The sequence below is a fragment of the Thermobia domestica genome, chromosome 10 (assembly GCF_964235325.1).
Source record: "Thermobia domestica chromosome 10, izTheDome1.hap1.1, whole genome shotgun sequence".
In the NCBI taxonomy this organism is placed as follows: domain Eukaryota; kingdom Metazoa; phylum Arthropoda; class Insecta; order Zygentoma; family Lepismatidae; genus Thermobia; species Thermobia domestica.
The window spans coordinates 246,380,656-246,402,925 of NC_137463.1; the positions used below are offsets into that span (position 1 = coordinate 246,380,656).

The 22,270-nt window shown below is 33.1% G+C and overlaps 1 protein-coding gene and 1 long non-coding RNA gene across 4 annotated transcripts in view; one reads left to right on the plus strand and one right to left on the minus strand.

Annotated features, from left to right (window-relative positions):
* Window positions 1-22,270, plus strand: part of LOC145663145 (uncharacterized) — a 50,248-nt gene that overhangs the window by 19,428 nt on the left and 8,550 nt on the right. The window contains exon 3 of one of the 2 annotated variants that reach the window (XR_014127155.1): window positions 1,161-1,317. The exons of the other annotated variant lie outside the window; for it this stretch is intronic. This is a non-coding gene — a long non-coding RNA (uncharacterized LOC145663145). Of the gene's footprint in view, window positions 1-1,160; window positions 1,318-22,270 lie in introns of those variants that run through there. 2 annotated transcript variants of the gene reach the window in all.
* Window positions 7,353-22,270, minus strand: part of spz4 (Spaetzle domain-containing protein 4) — a 90,488-nt gene continuing 75,570 nt past the window's right edge. For both annotated transcript variants that reach the window (XM_081729460.1, XM_081729461.1), the window contains 3 exons: window positions 21,107-21,700; window positions 15,666-15,788; window positions 7,353-7,965 (listed from right to left, as the gene is read on the minus strand). In XM_081729460.1, the coding sequence (XP_081585586.1) occupies window positions 7,575-7,965; window positions 15,666-15,788; window positions 21,107-21,700 (1,108 nt within the window). In that variant the 3' untranslated portion in view covers window positions 7,353-7,574. The remainder of the gene's footprint in view (window positions 7,966-15,665; window positions 15,789-21,106; window positions 21,701-22,270) is intronic.

A 22,270-nucleotide genomic window follows, 5' to 3' on the forward strand; every position in this document is an offset into this window, starting at 1 on the left:
AAAGATTATGTGTGTTTCAGCTATTCAAATTTGCTTTCAAAGATTTCAACTGCTTATTCTGCAGCCTTCTTCAGGTATTGAAAGGGTACAAGTTAAACAAATTTACTTATTCCACAGTACTAAACACTGACATGATATAATAATAAACTCCAATATTTATTGGGGATGCGCTGTGGCTCGGTGGTAGAGCGTTCACCTCTGATGCATGGGTCCTTGCTTTGATCCCAGCTCGCACCAAGTAAGTTTTGTGGTGGACAAACACCGTATGCGTGGGTGTTCTCTGGGTTCTCCCGTTTCCTCCCACTTTCCTCATTCCACCATTTCATTCATTTCTCATCACCACCGTCTCCTTTAGCCTAGCAGGCACAACCATGGGACGTAAAACTTAAAGATTTCATTTCATTTTCCAATGTTTATTGGTTCGCTTGAATTGTCAATTCCACAATACTTCGCACAATAATTTGTACTTCAAATTAATCAGGTAATGAGTTTGTTTTTTGTGTTTAGTATTGAGGAGTATTTAAATTTTCTAAGAAAAGGACGGCGGTACAACCAGTTAAAATCACGATGAATGAATTTCAATAACTGGAACACAAGTATATTTGATTTAAAATGTGTTTCCTGTATCAGACTTCATAAATTTGAGAATTTAACTATAGTAATTAGTTATTTTAAGCTTATTGGTTCCAAATGCAGTAGTAAATCACTTAATTTCAACTTCAAACCTAATATTAGATATCGCACATCAGGTGTAGAAAAGGACTTCCCTCATTACAATTCAATTCTTTTCTATTTCCCGAGTTTTAACACAAGATGGATAGGACCTTAAGGGAGTCTTAAGCATCGAGTTTCTATACAAAATCCAGCTGTTAACAGGCAGTTATTTCGAGCCAGAAGATTTTCATAAGCTTAGCGTTATCCTGCACCTAAAACATAAAACTATCGACTGAAACAGAAATATCTCAAAGCAGAGCGGAAGATCAGTAAACTTGAGTATTGGGCCGATGCATAAGTTCGTGTGGTTTTGTTTTGGGTTGGCAACAATGCGGCGTGAAGCGATTGTTTATCGTTATTCCATTGTTTTGCCATAGTTCGGAGTTTGTGTGTGTTGTGAAACACAGGTTTTCTTGATTATGAACGTATTATTGTGTATATTTCAGACAAACTAATATAGAATGTCAAGTTGAGGAAAGTGATCATTTCCGTCACATTCTACTCTTCGAGTTTAACCGAGAATCCAGTGCATCAGAAGCTGCAAGAACAATTTCTGCAGTGTACGGGAAAGAAGCAATTACGGAAAGAACAGCACAGAAAAGCTTCTCTTGACCAATGGCTAACAGATTTCTTTCAGTTAGAACCAAAACAATTCTACAGGCGAAGCATTGAACTGCTACCTGAACGTTGGCAGGTCATAGATAGTGGAGGCGAATACATTACTGAGTGGCTGTGACTTAATGTGAGTGACAGCAAAATGTACGGAAGGTGTTGTTACTCTCGTAGAATATGATAATGTTATGTTTATGTTGTATTTGTATTTGAATTAACAGAACAGCAGAATAAAATATAAAATATAAAAACTGCACGAACTTATGCATCGACCCAATAGTTATCTACTTGTGTTTTTCAGAAAAAAACTTTTAAAAAATACTTATAAGTGGAACAACATAACTAGAAGCTATATAATATAAAATTATGTATTCAATGATGTTAAGGAAGCAACAGCCACACTGCCAGCACTACTGTTATGTATTAATATTAATACTATATAACTATTCTATCAGGCCTTGTTTCCATTTTGTACTAATACACAATAACACACTGAGCAAGGCTATGTGATAATATGTTAAAAAAAACAGTATTACGTAACAGTTTCAACACAATAACTGTGTCTTCATCAGACTTCCACGGTAATGTCAAATAGGATAAGGTATTGCTTACATTCCAATTGTCTAATATCATTATCACAACGATTTTTTTAACTGGCAAATCTACTGATTCTGCAATTTTCGATTTTCTTAGTACTGTTATGCATGCGATAAATAATTTTAAAAAATGAGCAATTGGACTCTTTGTTGATCTTACTAAAGCATTTGACATTGTAAATCATGATCTCTTACTTAAAAAATTATGCTTTTATGGTATAGGAGGAACTGCCAATAAATGGATCGAGTCTTACTTGAAGGATAGGCATCAGATAGTTCAAATTACGAACGAAAATAATGGAAAAATGCATAAGTTTAGTAGTTATAAAGGTACAATACTAACTGGTGTATCTCAAGGATCAGTGCTTGGTCCATTGCTCTTTCTTATATACATTAATGATTTGACACATGAAATGTTGCCTATTAAATGTGTTTTATTTGCTGATGACACCAATGTTATTATTACAGGTAACTCAGGACGTGATATTGAATATAATCTAAACACTGCATTTTCACGATTAAGTAACTCGTTAAGTAGCAATAAATTAGTTTTAAACAATGATAAAACTTCCTTGCTAAATTTTTATTACCCTCTTCAAAACAAATTTATTCCTTACATAATGGTAAATAATAATGGTAAATGGTAAAAAAAAGTCGACTTTTCTATTTCAACTAAATTTCTTGGTGTCACCATTAATTCGAAACTAACTTGGAATGAGCATATTTCTCAACTCAACAAAAAATTAAGTAGTATTTGTTTCGGCCTCCGTAGACTAAGAGGTAATGTCACAACACAGACTTTAGTTTCAGTGTACTATGGAAAATTCCATTCTTTAATAACTTACGGTATTATTTTGGGGGGTTATTCTGCTGAATGTATTAGCACGTTTCGTTTACAAAAGAAAGCACTAAGGTTGTGTTTGGATTTTCACCAAAGTCTTCTTACAAGCCCATCTTTCGAGGGCAAAATATATTACCATTACCTTGTGTGTATCTATATAAAATTATCTTGTTTACCGTAAGTAACAAACACTTACTTATTGAAAACACTAACGTCCATAAATTCAATACTTGATTCGTTAGTAATTTGCATGTTATCCCCCAAAATTTCTCGTTTTTCAAAAAAGCGTATATATTAACTGTATAAAAATTTTCAATAAGTTACCTGACTCTTTAAAGCAAAACAAGTCATATTCTATGTTTAAATCTGATCTTCACAAGTTCTTAGTAGATAAATGTTACTACTCGGTAAATGAGTTTTTTGAAGATAATGTATAAATGTTTTTTGTTAATTATGTTATGAATGTGTAAGCTTATAAAAGTCATAGTTATGTATGTATTACTCTATTTGTAAGTTTTTATAGCATAAATGTAATTATTTTGTAATTTTTGACAACTGTATGCGTACTCGAGAATACTCTCATTTGTATGCAAAACAGGCAAATAAATAAATAAATAAATAGTTGATGTACCGTGGAATTGTATTCCCATTTCTTTTCGAGTATTTGGCGAATGGTAAATATTTGGTCGATAGTTGATCGATTTCGTCTATATCCGCACTGGTAATCTACAATAATTTCATATGCGTATGGGGTCAATCTTGCTAATAGAATATTTGAAAGGATTTTATAGGACGTTGCCAGAAGAGAAATACCTTGATAATTATTACAGTCAGATTTGTCGCCTTTCTTGTAAATTGGAACAATGATTGATTCTTTCCACTATTGTGGCAATTCTTCATTGTTCCAGATAAAGAGAATGCGTGTGTATATCTTCTTTTACAATTTTTCGCCTCCAGCTAAAATTAACTCAGCCGGAATTTCGTTTATACCCGGAGATTTGTGTTTCTTTAATTTCTTTATAGCGATTTCTACTTCTATTCGATTAGATTCTGGAATATATGGTTCCGCGGTGTGTATTTCTCTTTCTCTATGCACATTAGTTTTTGGCTGCGTGTTAAGTACATCGTCAAAGAAATTTTTCCACCTATTTAATATGCTATCTGTATCAGTGAGAACTGTTTCGTCAGCTTTCTTTAATATATAAGCACGAGGTTGATAGCCTTTCTTAAATTCGTTGATCCTCTTATACATGTCCCGAATGTTTTTATTTTTACTATTATCTTCAAGTTCCTTAATTATAGATTTCAAAAAATCGCGTTTTTTTGTTCTAAAAGTTTTGGAAGTTTCTCGCCTGATGTCTACAAAATTTTGTGTAGTTATTTCATTCGAATTTTGTAGTCAACGTAATTTTGCTTGTTTTCTCTTCTTCGCTAGGTGAATGCATTCCTGGTCAAACCATGGTTTGTTCCTACGTATTTCCGCGTGTCCTAATTTTTCTTTTGCTGAAATTTTAATGCTATCTCTAATTTCAATCCAAGTATCCTCAATACTAGTGCACTCTAAATCTTCTTAAACCGAGAATCTACTCTAAAGTTCAATTTGATATCCCTCTCTTACCCGGCTCTCTTCTAATTTCTTTAAATTAAATCTCTCCGTTTTCAGACATTGAATATTTACTTTATTCAACGATAGTCTCTCTCTCTTATTATTGCTGTTACCAGGTAGTGACCAGTGTCACAATCAGCCCCTCTAAGTGACCGAACATCAATTATGCTAGTTTGTCTTTTTAGATGTTAAGACGTTTCTCTATTTAGGAAGTCTAATATCCTCGGACAAAAGAAGTGAAAAAGATGTGATTTCCGGAACAGCGCAGACTAAACAAGCATACAATAGGAAAAGAGGACTTTTTACATCAAGAAATGTGTCGTTGGACGTCCGTAAACAACTTATTAAGACCCTGGTATGAAGCATGGCGATTTACGGATCAGAGACGTGGACATTGAGAAAAGCTGGAAGCATTTGAAATGTGGAGTTGACGCAAAATGCTGCGCATATCATGGATCGAAAGGAAAAGGAATGAAGACGTACTAAAGGAAACTAATGAAGGACTACAGATCATGAAGATAATAGGACAAGGCTAGAATATCTAGATGCAGTTACGAAGAAGAGACCTTATCAAAGTATAAAACAGCTCTTCCAAGAGAGAGAGAAAAGTTTTAAAATTTCTATGTTGCCCACCAACCTATGCTAGAAGAGAGAAAGAAGAAGAACGCTATGAGTAATATTGTTTACTTAGCCCTCTCATGCATGAATTATGAAAAAGTTATAAAATATATATATATATATATATATATATATATATATATATATATATATATATATATATATATATTTGGTTTGATATTCTAATCAAGCAGATTCCTTAAAATAGATATCTGGAAAAAAAAATTGTGGTTTGATAAGTGAGATATGACATGTCCTCATATGAGGACGCTATGCAGTAAAGAGAAAAATATTGTTTCAAAAGATGAATTTACTAGTGACATATAACAGATACAAAAGTGTGAAATATTGTTGAAAAACTACATAAAAAGGCAAAAATATGTTGCAAATCAGTTAAGATAAATCCTTGGAAAGCCAAAACAATGGAAGAGAACATTTAGAACATCAATACAATAAAATAATCCGTATTATTTTTATGAAGCCTCAAAAAATTAACATAAATCCTTATTGCTTTGTTTGAAGCAACAAAATAATAAAAATGATACAAAAAAGTTTATATTAACTCCCTAAACAATGAGAACGATCATTTATTGGGCTGTATGAAACACTTCAAAGCACTCCGGATACAACGGTACATCACACCTACCACAAATGTATCGTGTCTTACTTTTACATCTCAGCTCACGACAATGATTTGCATATTTTGAGTCACATTTCTTTGAGTATTGACCTTCTCCATCAAATCTTTTCTCCCTGGGTACGGTCAGGATTGCTTTCTTCTTTAGTGGAAGTGGCGAAGTCTCACTGCTGGGTCTTCCTCTAGGTCTTGCAGGTGTGGTGGAATTTCCTTTGTAAATAAGTTCCATAGCCAGACGACTTTTGAACTCAAGCAAATCCATATGCTCATCTTTTAAATGTTCCATAGTATCCAGGTGTTTACCACAGTAACATTCAAGAAATGATAAAATATACGCATATACCACCTCTTATTTCTAACGTCATTTCTGTAACGAGCTACATGCGAGTCCATCAAATCAATCCCTCCCATATGAAGATTGTACTTTGAGACTGCAAATGAACGTTGGATTTTGATAACTTTCTTCTCTTTTCTGGAGAATCTTGAGGCTTCGTCTTGAGGTTCTAGTCCAACATAACTTGATACGGAATGAACTAAAGAATTGTCCAACCACCGCACAACTGTTACATCATCAGATGATGTTACAATGGATGAACTCAAAAATTGCCATATTTATTCAAAAATTGAATTATGGTTTTATATATGGTAACAGGTTAATCTTGTAAAGCAGTGGTTGTACATATTTCATTTCGTAATGGTGCTCTCAAATTAAATGATAAAAGAGATTCTAAAATACACAGACTTATATGATTTTGGCCGTACTTCGTTTTATGTTACTAATTTTTATAATTTCGAATCATAAAGATTGAAAATAAAGCATATAAGATGCAATATTTGCGTATCCAATATAATGACAATGAGGAAAGTTTTGAAACCTGAGCTGCATAACGCCCACACTTGAGGACACGTCTTTTGTCGCTATTATCCCGTTTTGTATAATACATTTAGTCAAAACAACAAGACAATCTCACAAAACTACACCAAAGTAACAAACTAAAAAATATTTACCTGAAAAAGTGATTCCAATCGCTGAAAAAATTATATTATTTACGAGCATATGCTCAACATTTGTTCAGACACGTTTTCGTTTTCATATCTTCCTGGAACTGCAACAACAGAGCGATAGATGCTGCCACCTTCTGACATTTCATTGATGCTTTCCTGTTCTTCTACAAGGCACTCGTACATTTACAGAAAATTCCGCTTTGAATTGGATAAGGAAGGATCTCTTATATATGTGTGTCCTCATATGAGGCCGTATGCATGAGAGGGTTAAATGGTAAATGTTGATACTTTCTTGAAAGATATAAGATGGAGTAGCGTTCAATAAACCAAATCTAGTACTAAAATTATAAATATATAATAAATTGAAAATATTAGACTGACTATTTAGATGATTTAAGATTTTCACAGTTTCAAAGGACGTCAAGATCCTTTGGCAGGTGACAGGAATAAAAGGGAATTTAAATTGAAAGATTCAAAGAAACAGTCTGGGGCAAATAATTAAAAACATTATCAGAGTCATGTATAAAATCGCATTTTTGCTTTTCAATTTTATTTTTGTTTCATTTCTGTCATCTGCCGAAAAACTCCGACGCATTCCGAAATTTTTGAAAATCTCTTGGAAATTACTGAATAAACACAAACAGTAATTCTTAATTTTTCTCAATTCATTGTGAAGAGCCAATTTTGCGATCAATTTCAGGTTTAAATACATAACAAATTAAATTTTAAATACAATAACTTTAATTACAAATGAACGTGAATCACATATTACAGAAAATTTGTAAAAAATCATAACAATATAAACTGTAGTACATGAATTACAAAATAAAGTAGAATATTTGTGCATCTGTAGTACATTCGTGCATTACATGTTGAAAATCGTGCAAATATATAAATAAATTACATAAATATTGAAATAACAATATTTTTCAAACGATGAAGAAGTCAAACTTCCCTTGGTGTTCTGCTAAGCGGTAGGCTTCCATTGGACAAACGATACCAGCTTGGTAGAAAGTTGTTATAGAAAAAATGTGGGGTAGCTGCATCTACTGTACCGATAGTAGATGATTCAGTGTAAGGCAAAGGAAAATTTTTGCGTATCACAGGAGGTTTTGTGATTGTCTTCACGCGCGTGGGCACTCTGGGACTTCGTGACGTAAGTCTAAAATCACTTGGAATATCGTAACACTTGCACACACAGCAGCTGGGAAACTTGAACCACTCTGAGAAAATTCCACGACACTCGTTGGTAGGGTCGTAGGCCAGTAGTCTGTGAAGACGATACTGTTGTTCACATCTGCATCCGTCCCGACAAAACATCTGTCTGTGTTCATATCTGTAAGAAAAAAGAAAATAGTTTACTATCATTATTATTATCAATAATGGATTCGTGAAGATATAAGATAAAAGATTTAGTGACCAACTCAAGATAGGAATTCTAATTAGAGGCAAAGACAAAATTTATAGCTGAAGATTCAATATTAGGGTGGGTCGAAAACATTCAAAATCTGTCTTCAAGTCGTAATACCACGGAAATGTTACGAATTGGAGCGACTAAAAAGGAGTAAAAAATAAAAAAAAAAAAAATTGTTTATATCTTCCGGTAGCGCATCTGATCTAAATTTGCCAAATTTGAAAAAAAAATCGTATTTCTACGATTTTTATTATTTTACTTAACTTGACAATATTGAAATGCAATACCTCTTGCTCGAACCTATAATGATTTAGAAAAAAAGAATTGTTGAAATCGGTCAAGGTATTCCACTCGCATACAAGTATACAAGAATGTGGAGCTGAGTCTAGGGATGTTTTTTGTCGGAAGAACTTTGCTGTCAAGGTCAACCATACTTAACTTCACCCATAAATCAGATTTCGAAGTACTTTCAGCTAAGAATGAGTGAAAACGGAGATTTCAATTGTTCAACATGAGTTCCTTGGACTTATGACTCTTCACACAGAAACTTGGTTTTGTCAGTACAAAATATTACTAATAGTCTGAATCTGAACATTTTTTTAAAAAAAACATTTAAACTTGTATTCAATAAAGAAAACAAAAAAATGTAAATTGTTAATATTTTTTATCATTGAACTGTGATCTACTTTTATTTGTACATTTCATTAACTCTGAATGCAATGCGCGACCAAATGATATCAATGAATTTAAATAATATTTAGACATTATTTTCTGTGGTTTAAATAGAAAGAAATTGGGCTATTACATTTAAGAAGAGGCTAATTTAAAAATGTTAAAAATTATCATAAAAATGTGATTTTTCCAAATTTCTGCAAACTTTAGAACACATGATCGACCGGAACATATAAACTGATTTTATTTTTTTTATTACCACCTTTTTAGTCTCCCAAGTTCGCAACTTTTCCAAAGTGTTACTACTTGAAAAAAATGTGAAGTTTTTTGACCCACCATATTCAACATTAGAGCTCTAAAATAAAATTTCAATATACAAAATCTGTTGAGAAGCCCAAGAAAAGACCTCAAAGTGGACACTCAGAGACTTACTCAAAATAGACGGTAAGTTTTTATTAGTTGTACTACGTCAATTAGAATCAACCATTTATTATCACCGATGTTTAATTATTTTTACTAACAAAAAAATCTTGGTATCGTATTTTTATATTGGAGGATTTCCTTACAAAGTAGTAAGTCTTCCCTTTATATATAGACAACTAAATGAACTAAACTGACACAAGATTATAAGTACTAACGTAAACTTTATTTATTATTATTATTATTATTATTATTATTATTATTATTATTATTATTATTATTATTATTATTATTATTATTATTATTATTATTATTATTATTATTATTTTGTGAATTTATTGTTACGTCTACCTTGAAGAATTACGGCCGAATATTCATTGTTATTGTCAATATCGTACCAACACAGTTCATAACCCTGTTCGAATATCAAAATATCTTAATATATATACACTTAGAATCACTTTTTTTTTTTTAAATCAACGATCCTCTTACCAATCATATTCGTAAGTCAAAAGCTAACAGTCAGTAAACAAACTGTTTTCATTCTTTTCTGTAAAGTAAACTACTGGCACTAAACATACTATTTACCAGTCTTAATTTTAATTGCAATTTAATATATCCCAACATGGTGAATAGTTTATTATAAATGTAATAGCTTTAAATACACTAATGTTCCTCTTCTAATCACAAGAACATTACTGTTGTTTTGACGTATTCCTTAATAGATCACGTATTGACCTTTACATACATGTTGAAAAACAAGTTATTGTTCTCATATATTTCATATTGTGCTGTGCTAGTTTATGTATCAGTGATAAAGTTTGATATTCAGTAGGTCCTACTTAAATTTAAGATTCAAGTTAATGGAACCTTTAATAAATTCGAAACAAGATTTAAAGATTTTCTTTTAAATAATCTGTGATTAATCTCAAGTACATACCATATGTACTATACTTACGTGCCACTGTCTAATCTCCAAAAGTTATCAAGTTATTGGATATACACATGTTACTTTATTATTATTATTATTATTATTATTATTATTATTATTATTATTATTTTAACCTTTTGTACATTGATATCTAACAAGGTATTTTTGCCTAAAACTGTTCGAAATACGGATAATAAAGCTATTACTATTATTTATGAACTTACTTCATTACATTAGTATTAAATTATATGTTTATAATAAATAATTTTATGAATTAAAAGACTTTATGTTTGTATTTGCAAATATTTATTTTCAACTTTTCTTTCTTTTTTCTTTTTTTCTTTTCTTGTCTTACTTTAATGTGATACTATATTTCACTTTACTTGAGACAAATGAGTCTGTAGTGGATTTATTCCACAAATTCTTTCTTGATCAGATATTTTCATTATTAACTGCCTCTTTATTCAGATGAATATAACTGTAGAACATTAACTAACAATTTTCGTTTGTTTACTTTTCTTCATTTTATAATTTTGTTTTTAACTTTGTAGCTTTGTCATTTAGTATAATCTGTTATTGGTTGAAAATTTTTCCTTTTCGTATTACAGTATCAAAGGGTAGTCCAAATGTAAATCTGTATCTTTCACGAGAAAAGAAAATCCAATTAACTTTATCTATTCAATCCGTGGCACTTCCTTGTCTACCCCAAATACTATCAAAGATCTAGGAGTTATATTTGATAGCAAATTAACTTTTGCTCAACACGTTGACGCAATAACGAGTAGTGCATATAAAAACCTAGGTTTAATTTATAAGATAGGACAGGATTTCTACAAAGAATAAACATTTATAAGGTTATATTTTTCGTATGTGAGGTCAAAATTAGAATACTGTTGTACTGATTGGACACCAAAGGTCACTAAATACTCTGATGCAATAGAAAATATAAAGTTTAAATTTTTAAAAATGCTTGCATACAAGGAAATCAGTTTCTACCCAAACTATGTCCCCTATGAAGACTTAGTAACGAATTTTAGTTTTCAAACATTAGGAAAAAGGATATGGGTTTCTGATCTGTTGTTCTTACATAAATTATTAAACGGTAAAATTGATTGTCCAGAATTAGTTTCAGAAGTGTTATTACGTGTCCCAACAGGTAAGACTAGAACAGCAAACACTGGGACATTCTGTTGTAGAAAAGCTAGAACTAACATATTACATAAGTCTCCTCTGTGGAGAATTTGTGCTGCATATAACGAAATGATTAGGTTTCCTGTAGTAAATGTATTTAGTATGTCCGAAAACAAGTTCAAAACAATTGTCAGGCAATAACTTCTGCATAATTAAACGACGTATATTTGCGTATGTATAATGGTGTATGTACAGCTTATAATTGTGCCTCACAAGTAGACAAATCTGCACAATAGTTACAAACTTGCATATATTATAAATATCGTAATATATTTTAATACTTCACTTTTTTATTTTTTTTTATGCTGAAATACACTGATTAATCTACTTTGAAAGAAGAAACACAGAACAAATATAACATTAATTTGAAAGTTTTATCGAGTTATAGGCACCTCCGTTCTATATGCATACATCTTTGATCTTAGAAATATATTAGGTTTAAGAATACGGACATTATTTCTTCCTTATAAGCACATCTAAGAATACATAGCGTATGTTAGATAATTATGTACACAACATTATAACTGGACATTAAGCCTGTTGTGTTGTCGTTATGAAATAAATAAATAAATAAATAGTTAGTTTAACAACATGGTCGAGTCTTGCATGCTTTAAGAGTTTTCTTTACCCTGTCCACCACTAATTTAAAATTTTGTTTATTTATTTATTTATTTTTAGAATTTTATCAAATAATTTAAAGACAATAAAGAATTTCAGAAACGTTGAAATTGAGCCAAAAATATTTACAAAATGATATTAAATGAATAACGTTTACTTTTCTTCTAGACCAGATACGGATTCACAGTTTATAATGTTACGGTCACTCAAAGAATTGACGACCATGCCACTAGTAAAAAAGTTTCCAAATTTGGATACATTTATAAATGCTCCTTTTATGCTGCTTTTAGGATACTGAATCAAATGAACCTTTTTCTAAAACTTATCAGTCCATGAGGTCACGGGAAAAAAAAATCCTCAAAGTTGAAATTTTTGAAGTACCGCTTGCACCAATGATAAAAGTGTCCACGCTCGATAAATTTCTAACTGAGCTTTTTTTTATATATATTGTGCAGAAAAAGCTAAATTCATGGAAGTTCACCGGGATTGTAATAGTGCAAATTATGGATGCGTTAAAATGCCAAATAACACTTTTGATAAAGTGTATACTTTCAAATATCTAGGATCAATAATAACAGACAAAAATCATATCCACGAAGAAATTAAATGTCGGCTGAATCGAGGGAATTCATGTTATTATTCAGCTCAAAATCCTTTGTCGTCGCGAGTTCTGTCGAGGAATTTGAAGCTTAAAATATACGTAAACATAATCATGCCTGTTGTTCTGTATGGTTGCTAAACATGGTCGCTTACTCTGAGGTAAGAACGTATTTTAGAATAAGATCCTGAGACAAATATTTGGACCCAAGAACAACGGGAATGGGGAATGGCAGAAACTTCATAACGAGGAACTACATAATTTATACGGTTTACCAAACATTGTTAGGGTCATCAATTCTAGGTGGGCAGGTCATGTAGCCAGAATGGAAGAAAATAGAAACGCTTTCAAAATTTTGACTGGAAATCCAATCGGAAAATGTCCATTAGGTGCAGAGAGAGGATAATACTAAGGTGAATCTCGCAGAAATAGAAATACAAAGTAGAAACTGGATTCAGTTGGCTAAGAACAAAAATCAATGAAGAGCTTTTGTGAACGCGGTATTAAACCTATGGGTTCCATAGGGCATAGAGTTAGTTAGTTAGCTTTTCTATATATTACTTTGAGGATGCTGAATCCAGTGAACTGATTGCATTCCATGGAATGCCGAGAAAAAAAATCTCAAAATGTCTGAAGTACTGCTTATGCTAATAGTAAACGTGTCCACGCTTGGACACATTTTAGTTGCAATTTTTATACTAATATGAGATTACTGAATCCCATAGAATTATTTTTAAATATACACGTCAATGGATGCCTTAAAATGATCTCAAATTGGAGATATAAATACATATAAATATTCCAAATTTGGGGTATATTTTTCGTAATTCAATGGTCAGATATGTTTGAAGATAGTTCCATTGAACTCAAGCATTAGGAATTAGAATTAGGAATTAGATTTCTGGGCTTTCGGCATCTATGGTCATGTTAACCTGTCATGCATGGGGGATGACGTTCCTCGGCGATGATACTATCCGGGGAAAGGGAAGGAGAAAAGGATTGGGGAAGAAAGAAAGCGGCCTGAGATCTGTATGTTAGGTACCACTCCGGCATTTGCCTGGTGTGAATGAGGAAAACCTCTCTCAAGATGGCTGGCCTGAAAAAAACGTTTTACACTTTTTCGACCGAGTATCCGCACCAGGAATCGAATCCGGGACCGTTCGCAGCAAAGACTCTATTGAACTTAACATCCTCAAATTAGCGTAATTAGAAATTTATTTGAGCGTACTCACTTTTTACTAGTGGGATAATCATATGTTCTTTTTCCGTGACATAAAAAAATCTTGAAAGCAAGTACATTAATACATGTTTCGTAAGAGTTCATAAACATTATACTTTCCAAAATTCTCATATTGTGTGTTTCTACTGAGTTATTTGTTTATTTTTTAAAAGTAGTGCAAACCAATAGTAATAGCATTCATATTCCAATTCAATAAATAAGGAACGTAAATAAAAGTAGGCAATGTTCGAAATAAGAACTGAAGCTTGCGTGATGATGTTATCAATATAGTTGTTCTGGGGCAATCAGCCAGATGAATTTTATGTCGTTCAACGTTTCGATACTTACACTTGCAAACCAACCCAACCAACCAGACAATCATAATTGAGGCCATAGACTGATGCTGATTGAATGTCGTCATTGACCAATCAAATTTCACCCCCTTCCTGCCAGCACATACAGATGGTGATCAGAAAAATGGAAACACCTGAACAAAATTGCAACTTACCAGATTAATATGGTGTCGGGCCACCTTTTGCCTTCAGAACAGCCTTGATGCGACGTGGGATGGAGGCATAGAGGTCGTGAATGGTAGCAAGTGGAATTTTACACCATTCCTCGTGCAGGGCATCGGCCAGTTCTGTGAGAGAGGATGGAGGTGAAAATCGTCGCCGGAGTCGTATTTCCAAGACGGACCACAGATGTTCAATATGTTGAGATCTGGGGATTGGCGAGCCAGGGGAGGTGTTGAACTTCATCCCAATGTTCCTCAAACCACGCTGCAACAACGGCAGCTGTGTGAATGAGTGCATTATCATCCTGGAAGATGGCGTCATTGTCCGGGAACAACATCCGGACCATAGGATGCAAGTGGTCTCCTAAAATTGCGACATAATCGTTGGCAGTGATTCGTCCGCTAAGTGTGACCACAGGACCCAATGAAAACCATGGTATGGCGGCCCACAGCATTACCGAGCCGCCGCCATGTTTCACAGCTGGGCGGAGACACTGCAGATCATAAGCTTCTTTGGGCGTTCTCCACACATAAACACGGCCCGTGGTTGGGAATAGGATGAAGGATGACTCATCCGACCATATCACACGTTTCCAATCCTCAACGGTCCAAGTTGCATGGTCGCGGCACCATTTGCGGTGTGCGAAAGCGTTATGGTCCCTGATGAGTGGTTTGGCCCGTGCAACATGACCCCGTAAGTTCATGTCATGTAATTCGCGGCGGACTGTGATTGTCGAAACAGGGTGGGGGAGGTGCTGATTGAGTTCCTCCGTCACTTGCTCCGCAGTGGCACGACGGTTCTGCGTGACAATGCGCTTTAATACCCGGCGTGACCTGTCACTCATGATTTTCTTCCGCCCAATGTTCCGCTTCCCCGATGTGGTTTTCCCATGTGTTGTGTAGGCTGTCATCATCTTCGACACTGTCCCACGCGACACACCTAACACAGTAGCCACTGCCGTCACACTCACTCCACATAATCGCGCACCAACAATTTGCCCTCTTTGAAAATCTGAGAGGTCTCCCATTTTACACTACCTCCGTCTACTGCAGCCACTGTACACTGCTGTTCCATTGCGCCTGACGTAGCATGGAGACCGACCTAACACACCACCACCAGCGGTCCGGCGCTGCGGCCGCCACGACAGCACTGCCAACCCATACATCTGACGTGTTGCCAACTACAGGTGTTTCCATTTTTCTGATCACCATCTGTATATAATAAAGAATTTTGCTTTTCGTTTCTCATACTTCACTCTGAAGACGAGAACAATGTTGTCGGTTCTCGAAATGTTGGACAACGTAGAATTCTTCTGACTGATTGTCCGAGAACAACTATATTCATTAGGTAATGTTCATTGTTGTTTCTTTGTATTAATTTACATATTATTGTAGAATATGGTTTTTTAATCGGAAACATAAGAAAAGAAATTGAAAGAATTAGTTCAAAAATACTCACGTGCATTTTTCCCAATGAATGTATTGTTCGAACGGATATAAATTTAACAACGCCAAAACTTGTCCTTTGGTGCTATTGGCCCAAAATGGTGCCACCACTTCTTCCTTCACCGGACAGGCATTTCTATCAAGTATAAAAAAGGAAGAAAGGCAAATACATTTAATAATGTACAATATCTCACTCTATTACGTTAAAATAACAATTAATATTTTAAAAGAAAACTAAAAACTAAATCTATTTTGTTTAAATTTCAATGTAATGGAAAAAATTGACATCATAAAAGCATAACATCATAAAAAAAAGTAAAACAATCAAATAAGATATTAGAATTCATACTCTACAACCATAAAACTAATAAAATACAGAAACTTATACAACTCCACATAAAGGGCCTAACCGGTTGCAATGTTGTGAATAGACTTTGGAGGAGATATCTGAAATTTAGCTTAAATTTTGATGAGACTATGTAGATTCTATGTTTCAAACGCAAATTGTCCTAAAATGTACACAGCATAGGGAAAAAAGAAGAAGCACGAAACATTAACATTAATGTCAATGGAAAATCAGTGAAAAACAAATAATTCCTCCACTTATCTCAAAACCTAAAAGAAGGAAATCACTAAAATTCAGTTTAAATATAGAGGAGACTATGGAGAATCTATATTTCAAAAGCAAATTGCCCTAAAATTGATAGAACATAGTAAAAAAGTATGAAACATTAACATTAATAAAAATGGAAAATCAACTAATTTCTCCACTTATCTGAGAAACCAAAAGATGGAGATAGCTGAAATTCAGCTCAGTAAAAATAATAATGAAACATTAACATTAATATCAATTGAAAATCAAATAATTTCTCCACTTATCTCAGAAACCAAAAGATGGAGATAGCTGAAATTCAGCTCAAATATAGAAAAGATTATGTAAAGTCTATATTCCAAAAGTAAATTGTCCTAAAATGGATGGAATATAGTAAAAATAATAATGAAACATTAACATTAATATCAATTGAAAATCAAATAATTTCTCAACTTATCTCAGAAACCAAAAGAGGGAGATGGCTGAAATTCAGCTCAAAATATAGAAGAGATTATGTAGAGTCTATATTCCAAAAGCAAATTGTCCTAAAATGGATGGAACATAATCAAGAAAAAGCAAATTGTCCTAAAATGGATGGAACATATTAAAACATCATGAAATATGAACATTAAGTCAACGTAAAATAAAAAAAAAAAAAAAGAAAAAAAATTAGTCCACATATCTCAAAAACTATAATAAGGAGATGGCTAATTCAAAGATTATTGCAAAGACGTAGTGAACAGCTTAAAAACGATGTATAGCACGTAAGGTAAATATGGATAAAACATTGTCAAAAGTCAAGTTGTTTGAGTAAAATAAATAATAGTGATAAAGTATATGCATCTTCTGTGAATTACCCAGGGCGCCCCACGCGGAGCGTACGTGCTTGAAGTCGAAATTACTTGAAATTACTTGAATTACTGGAAAACTTAATTTTTGAATCGAAAGAAAAAAGGAAAAAAGAAAAGAAATAAGATTACTTGATTAAATAAAATCCAGATTACTAATAAAAATACAAAAATGCTATTAGCACTTAATAAAAAAGATAATTATATAAGAAAAATTATGTTAACAAAACTCTAATTGGACTTGAATTCCAAATTGCTTAAGCTTTTGACATATGTGCTTGCAGAGAAAAATAACCTTCGTTGTTTAAAATTGAATTTGATGTAGTAGGTATACCATTTTTTGCCAACATATAATTTTGTTCTATATGTAGATTTTTCTTCTTATATGAACAACTGACGCTTATTATTATTATTATTATTATTATTATTATTATTATTATTATTACATGTTTTAAGAATATTTTCGTTACGTTCTTGCCTATCTTCTGATGTTTAAACATCTAAATCTTCACATTGTAGAAAATATATGTGATAAACTAAGACTCATTATCCACAGCTCTCATACTGTAAATGCCACAATGTCCTAGAGAATACATTTACATATTAATTTGCGCTGGGAAAATATTTGATTGTAATATTTTCTTTAGCCATTTTATTTTCATAATACATGGAAAACTTACACAAACATATATGTATTTAAAATTCAAAATTTTGGTGTTTGTGTTCGAAATGGTTATCTTCATGTTCAATAGAGTATTCGCCTGTGTTGTACTTTTATTCAAAACAAAATTACGTAAATATTTTTTTTTTTACAAAGTTCATTAAATGTTAAATTTGGTAACTGTTTGATAACAGGAAAAAAACCAACCAAGTTGAACATATTATTATTATTAATAATAATAATTTATTTATTTATTTATTTATTTATTAAAATTGTCCCCAGTTTAAATAAAATGAAATCAACTAGAATATCCTTACTTCTCAGAAAATTAACAAATTACAAAGGATGTATCGGTGTGATCATTAAGGGTACACTGTCACATCGCTGTAATACATAGAAATCTGTGTTCTGAGCTAAAAATATTGTAATGAACTGCGTGCTTATGTATACAAACAATACCCTGTGCTCTTGTTTGTAAACACCATCACATGGATTATTTACTATTTTCTACGTGGGATTAGTACAACCAGCAAACGACGGACCACTGGCACCTTCTACGAACACATGGCAACAGGACAGCAATAGCGCCACCGCTACCTTAGAAGTCTATAAATTTGATAGCAACCAACGAACTAGTACCAGTTTTCTGGTGTTCTTCCTACTGTTTGTTTTGGAGCATTAGGAGAACCTAACCTCAAAGCCTTTACTTTACTTCCAAACTCTTTTTGGCTTAGCCTGCTTCGGTGCTCTGTTAAAAATTCTATCATAGTTACTTAGCCTGTTTCGGGGCTCTGTAACTTTTAATACCTTCACTGTTTACTTTGGAGCATTGAGGTTTTCTTCGCCACTTTGCTTAGCGTACTTTGGGGCTCTGTAAAAATCCTGTCTTTGGCCACACGGTTAACAATTACCTAATTTCAACCTAATAAATTAGGGAAAACCACTTTTGTTGTATTTTCCATAAATACTGTTATATAGTGAATTTTTATAAAATAAACCGGTGGTAAAAATCAATTCCAAACCTTGTTTTATTACCTAGCTCTATCTACCAAGAAGTTTTACAATATTCATGGCTTCCTTATGAACTCAATCTTCACCTTGACTTGTGCAAAAAATGGTGGGCATGGAAGAGGGAAAGGGGAGAGTGAATATTCATGTTGAAGTTTCTTTAATTTTTATTATTAGTACGGTCGAGTATTATTTACGGTGCAGATACGTATATTATTAAGTTTGAATGATTCTTAACATTTAATAGGAGATACAAATATATCTGCACTTGACCACAAACTGCAAGAAACTTATCAATTGAATAATACGTAAGTCTTGTTTAAGATAATTGGAATAAATTCGGTTTAAATTTATATTTCAGCACTTTTGAGCTTACTGAGCAGATCATTAGAATAAATAACTGCCTAATTTTCTAGCAGGTGCGGATCAGAATTTGCTGAAGGTTTGGAGGAAAAGGGGTGATAAATACCTCACGTGCATGCGTTATTTTGTCCATTAAAGGAATCATCAAATCTTGTCATTAATGTTTATTTTTCCTCGTAAATTTGTACCTCATCCATGATTATACTATGTTTTCATTTCGTCTCTTTTATGTATTAATGTTACTTTTATGAATAAACCAATGAACAGATTTTATTTTCAAATTTTATATATTATAAGCATAAAGATATCAATCAGTTGAAACCTTTTGAGATGATGCCTTCTTATCAGCCTCTTTACATGATGATGAAAGGTCCATTCGAAATTACATACACCAGTTTCTACCTTCCCAAAATTATCAAGAAAAGTTATATACTTATTTGGAACACGACACACTTTCAGGCCGAAAATAATGTCGAAAGATAGCTTTCAAAACACAGTTCCTCGTCGTCGAAACGTAGGGTAGAGAAATGATTCTCAACCCATAGGCTGGAACTCAGAGAAAAGCGTTCGACCTTATATATTAGACAAAAGAAATCAGGGTCAACTGGAGAGACTGACGAATTATTTGCAACCTGCATACAGAACAACGAATGAAGTTGTGCTTGAATGAAGGAGAAACTAATAGAGGAGATTGGAAGAGGAGTGAGGCAATGATGTAGTATATCACTTCAATTATTCAACATTTACAGTGAATGTTTAGTAAAGGAAGCATTGATGAAAGTTGGAGATTTCCCAGATTGAAGAGCGGATCATTAACAAGATCAGGTATGCTGATGACACGGTTATTATAGCTAGAATCGAAGAACAGCTACAGGAGGTGATGTATAAAATAGTTGTCACTGGAAAATTATATGGAATGGAAATCAACGCCGAAAAATCGAAAGTCAAGAGAATATCCCGTTGTGATAAAAGTAGAACAAAGAGAGCTTGAAGAAGTCAATCATTTCAAATATCTGGGAAGTCTTTTGACTAGAGATGCTTACTGCACCAAAGAGATCAAATCAAGAATTGCTATATTCAAATAAGTATTCAACAAGAAAATATCACTCTTAACTAGCAGGCTTAATAAAGGAAAAAGTTTGCCAAGTGCTGTGTGTATGGAGTATTGGACTCTATGATTCGGTGACTTGAACATTACAGAAGTTAGAAAAAAAATACTTAGAGTGCTTCGAAACGTGGTGTTGAAGGAATATGGAGAAAATGAAATGGGCGGATAGAGTAACAAACGAAGATATTTTTAAAATGGGTACGAGAGAAGAAGACACTTTTAGCCAACATTCTGCGTAGGAAGGCCGATTGGACTGGATATATATCTTGCGAAGAAGTTGTGTTTTTCAAAGTGCCATAGAAGAAAAAGATGGAAGGAAAGCAAAGAGTAGGAAGAAGAATACATTTGATCGATGACTTGAAAAATAGAAGAAAATGTTGGGACTTAAAAAGCTGAAGATTGAAAAACGTGAAAGAAACATTTCCAGACTCAAAACTTAAAAAAAAAATTTAAAAAAAATAAAATAAAAAAGTTTCAGTACATGGGAACAGACAGAATAGTTATTAATAATAATAATTTTCGGTGAGCGTTTCTTTTTTTCTTTTTCTTTTCCAAAAGTAGAATGTGGGATGTTCTTTTTTTCCACTCGCTGTTTAAATTACGTAAGTTTGGCATAATTGATGGGTATCCTAAGTAAAACGTTAAATGCAAATAATTACAACTCTTAATTAAGAATGACTATAATCTATAGTGTACAGCAGGAATTGGAGAGAATAACTAGTGATATTTTAAGGGCATTCGATTCAATATTTTCAGTCTCGTATGTTCTCCCAAATATTGTATAGCTACGTGCGACCTGGTATCTATCAGGGACCGAGATTTTCCACGACATGCTTGACATTGGAATAACCAAGTATTGAGCAACCATACTTACACTCCCCTGAGCTTAAATGCCTGGTACACTGGTTTGATCACTTCCTTCTTCTCCTCCTCTTCAACGACTTGTTCATCGGCCTTCTCTTCTATATGCATATCCTCGGCCACTTCTAGTTTTTCTTCCTCAACATCGTCAACTACTTTCGCTTCTTCTTCTTCGACGGCATCTTGAAACAGCTTCTCCTGATAAATTTCTGCCATTGTAGTCGATTCCAGAGTCGACTCTTCCTCTCCATAATCATAGTCACTTGTGGTGGATACCCAGTCGGTTGTTGGCAGATCGGTTGTTGTGGGGATAGTTGTTGTTGTTGGATTCGTAGTAGTTGTCGTTCTAGTTGTTGTCATGGTGGATGGTGTAGATTTGCTTGCAGTAGTAGTTGCAGTCGTTGTTGATGTAGTCGATGTGGAGCTTGTTGTAGAGTATTTGGTGGTATAAAAATTCGTTGCATCCACGGAATTCGATTCCCGTTCTTCCGATTCTGTGATTTCATTGGATTCGAATTCTGCTCGGAGCACTGTGATCTGTCGTACGTCCCCATACATTCTCCGCATCAATCCTTGGTTCTCGTAGACGAATCTTCTGATTGCATGCCTGGAAAGAAATAACTTTGACTAAATTATTCTTTGGATTTTTCAACATTCATGTATAACTGCCAAAAATTAATAACATTCATTTGTAACTGCCAAAAATTAATAACATTTATTTATAACTGCCAAAAATTAATATTATCTATACCCTTTTATGTCTTAATAAAAAAAAATTGCTATTTTCTGCTTTAGTGAAACATAACTTATAGAAGAATCACAAACTAAATCAACTTTTCTTATCAACAGTACACATATCAAAAGGGCGTTCGGGCCACGTATGGACTGTCAATTAGTCAAATAATCCACTGTTACAAATGATTAGGTATTTACCATTGTCCCCAGGAACTACATGATAATTGACCTATTTTTCCCTTGAACAATGATATCTTGACTGCTAAAGAAAAAGGTTGGTTTTGTTTGTGTAAAAACTATATGTAACGAAACATACGAACATAAAATACAAACCTTGGAGTTGATAGATGAGATTATAAATGTTAGTAGTAACTGTGATCTAGGAGTTTCATTAGAATGGATACAAGCCTGAGATTAGGTTAATTAGATGTTTAGTTGTTTT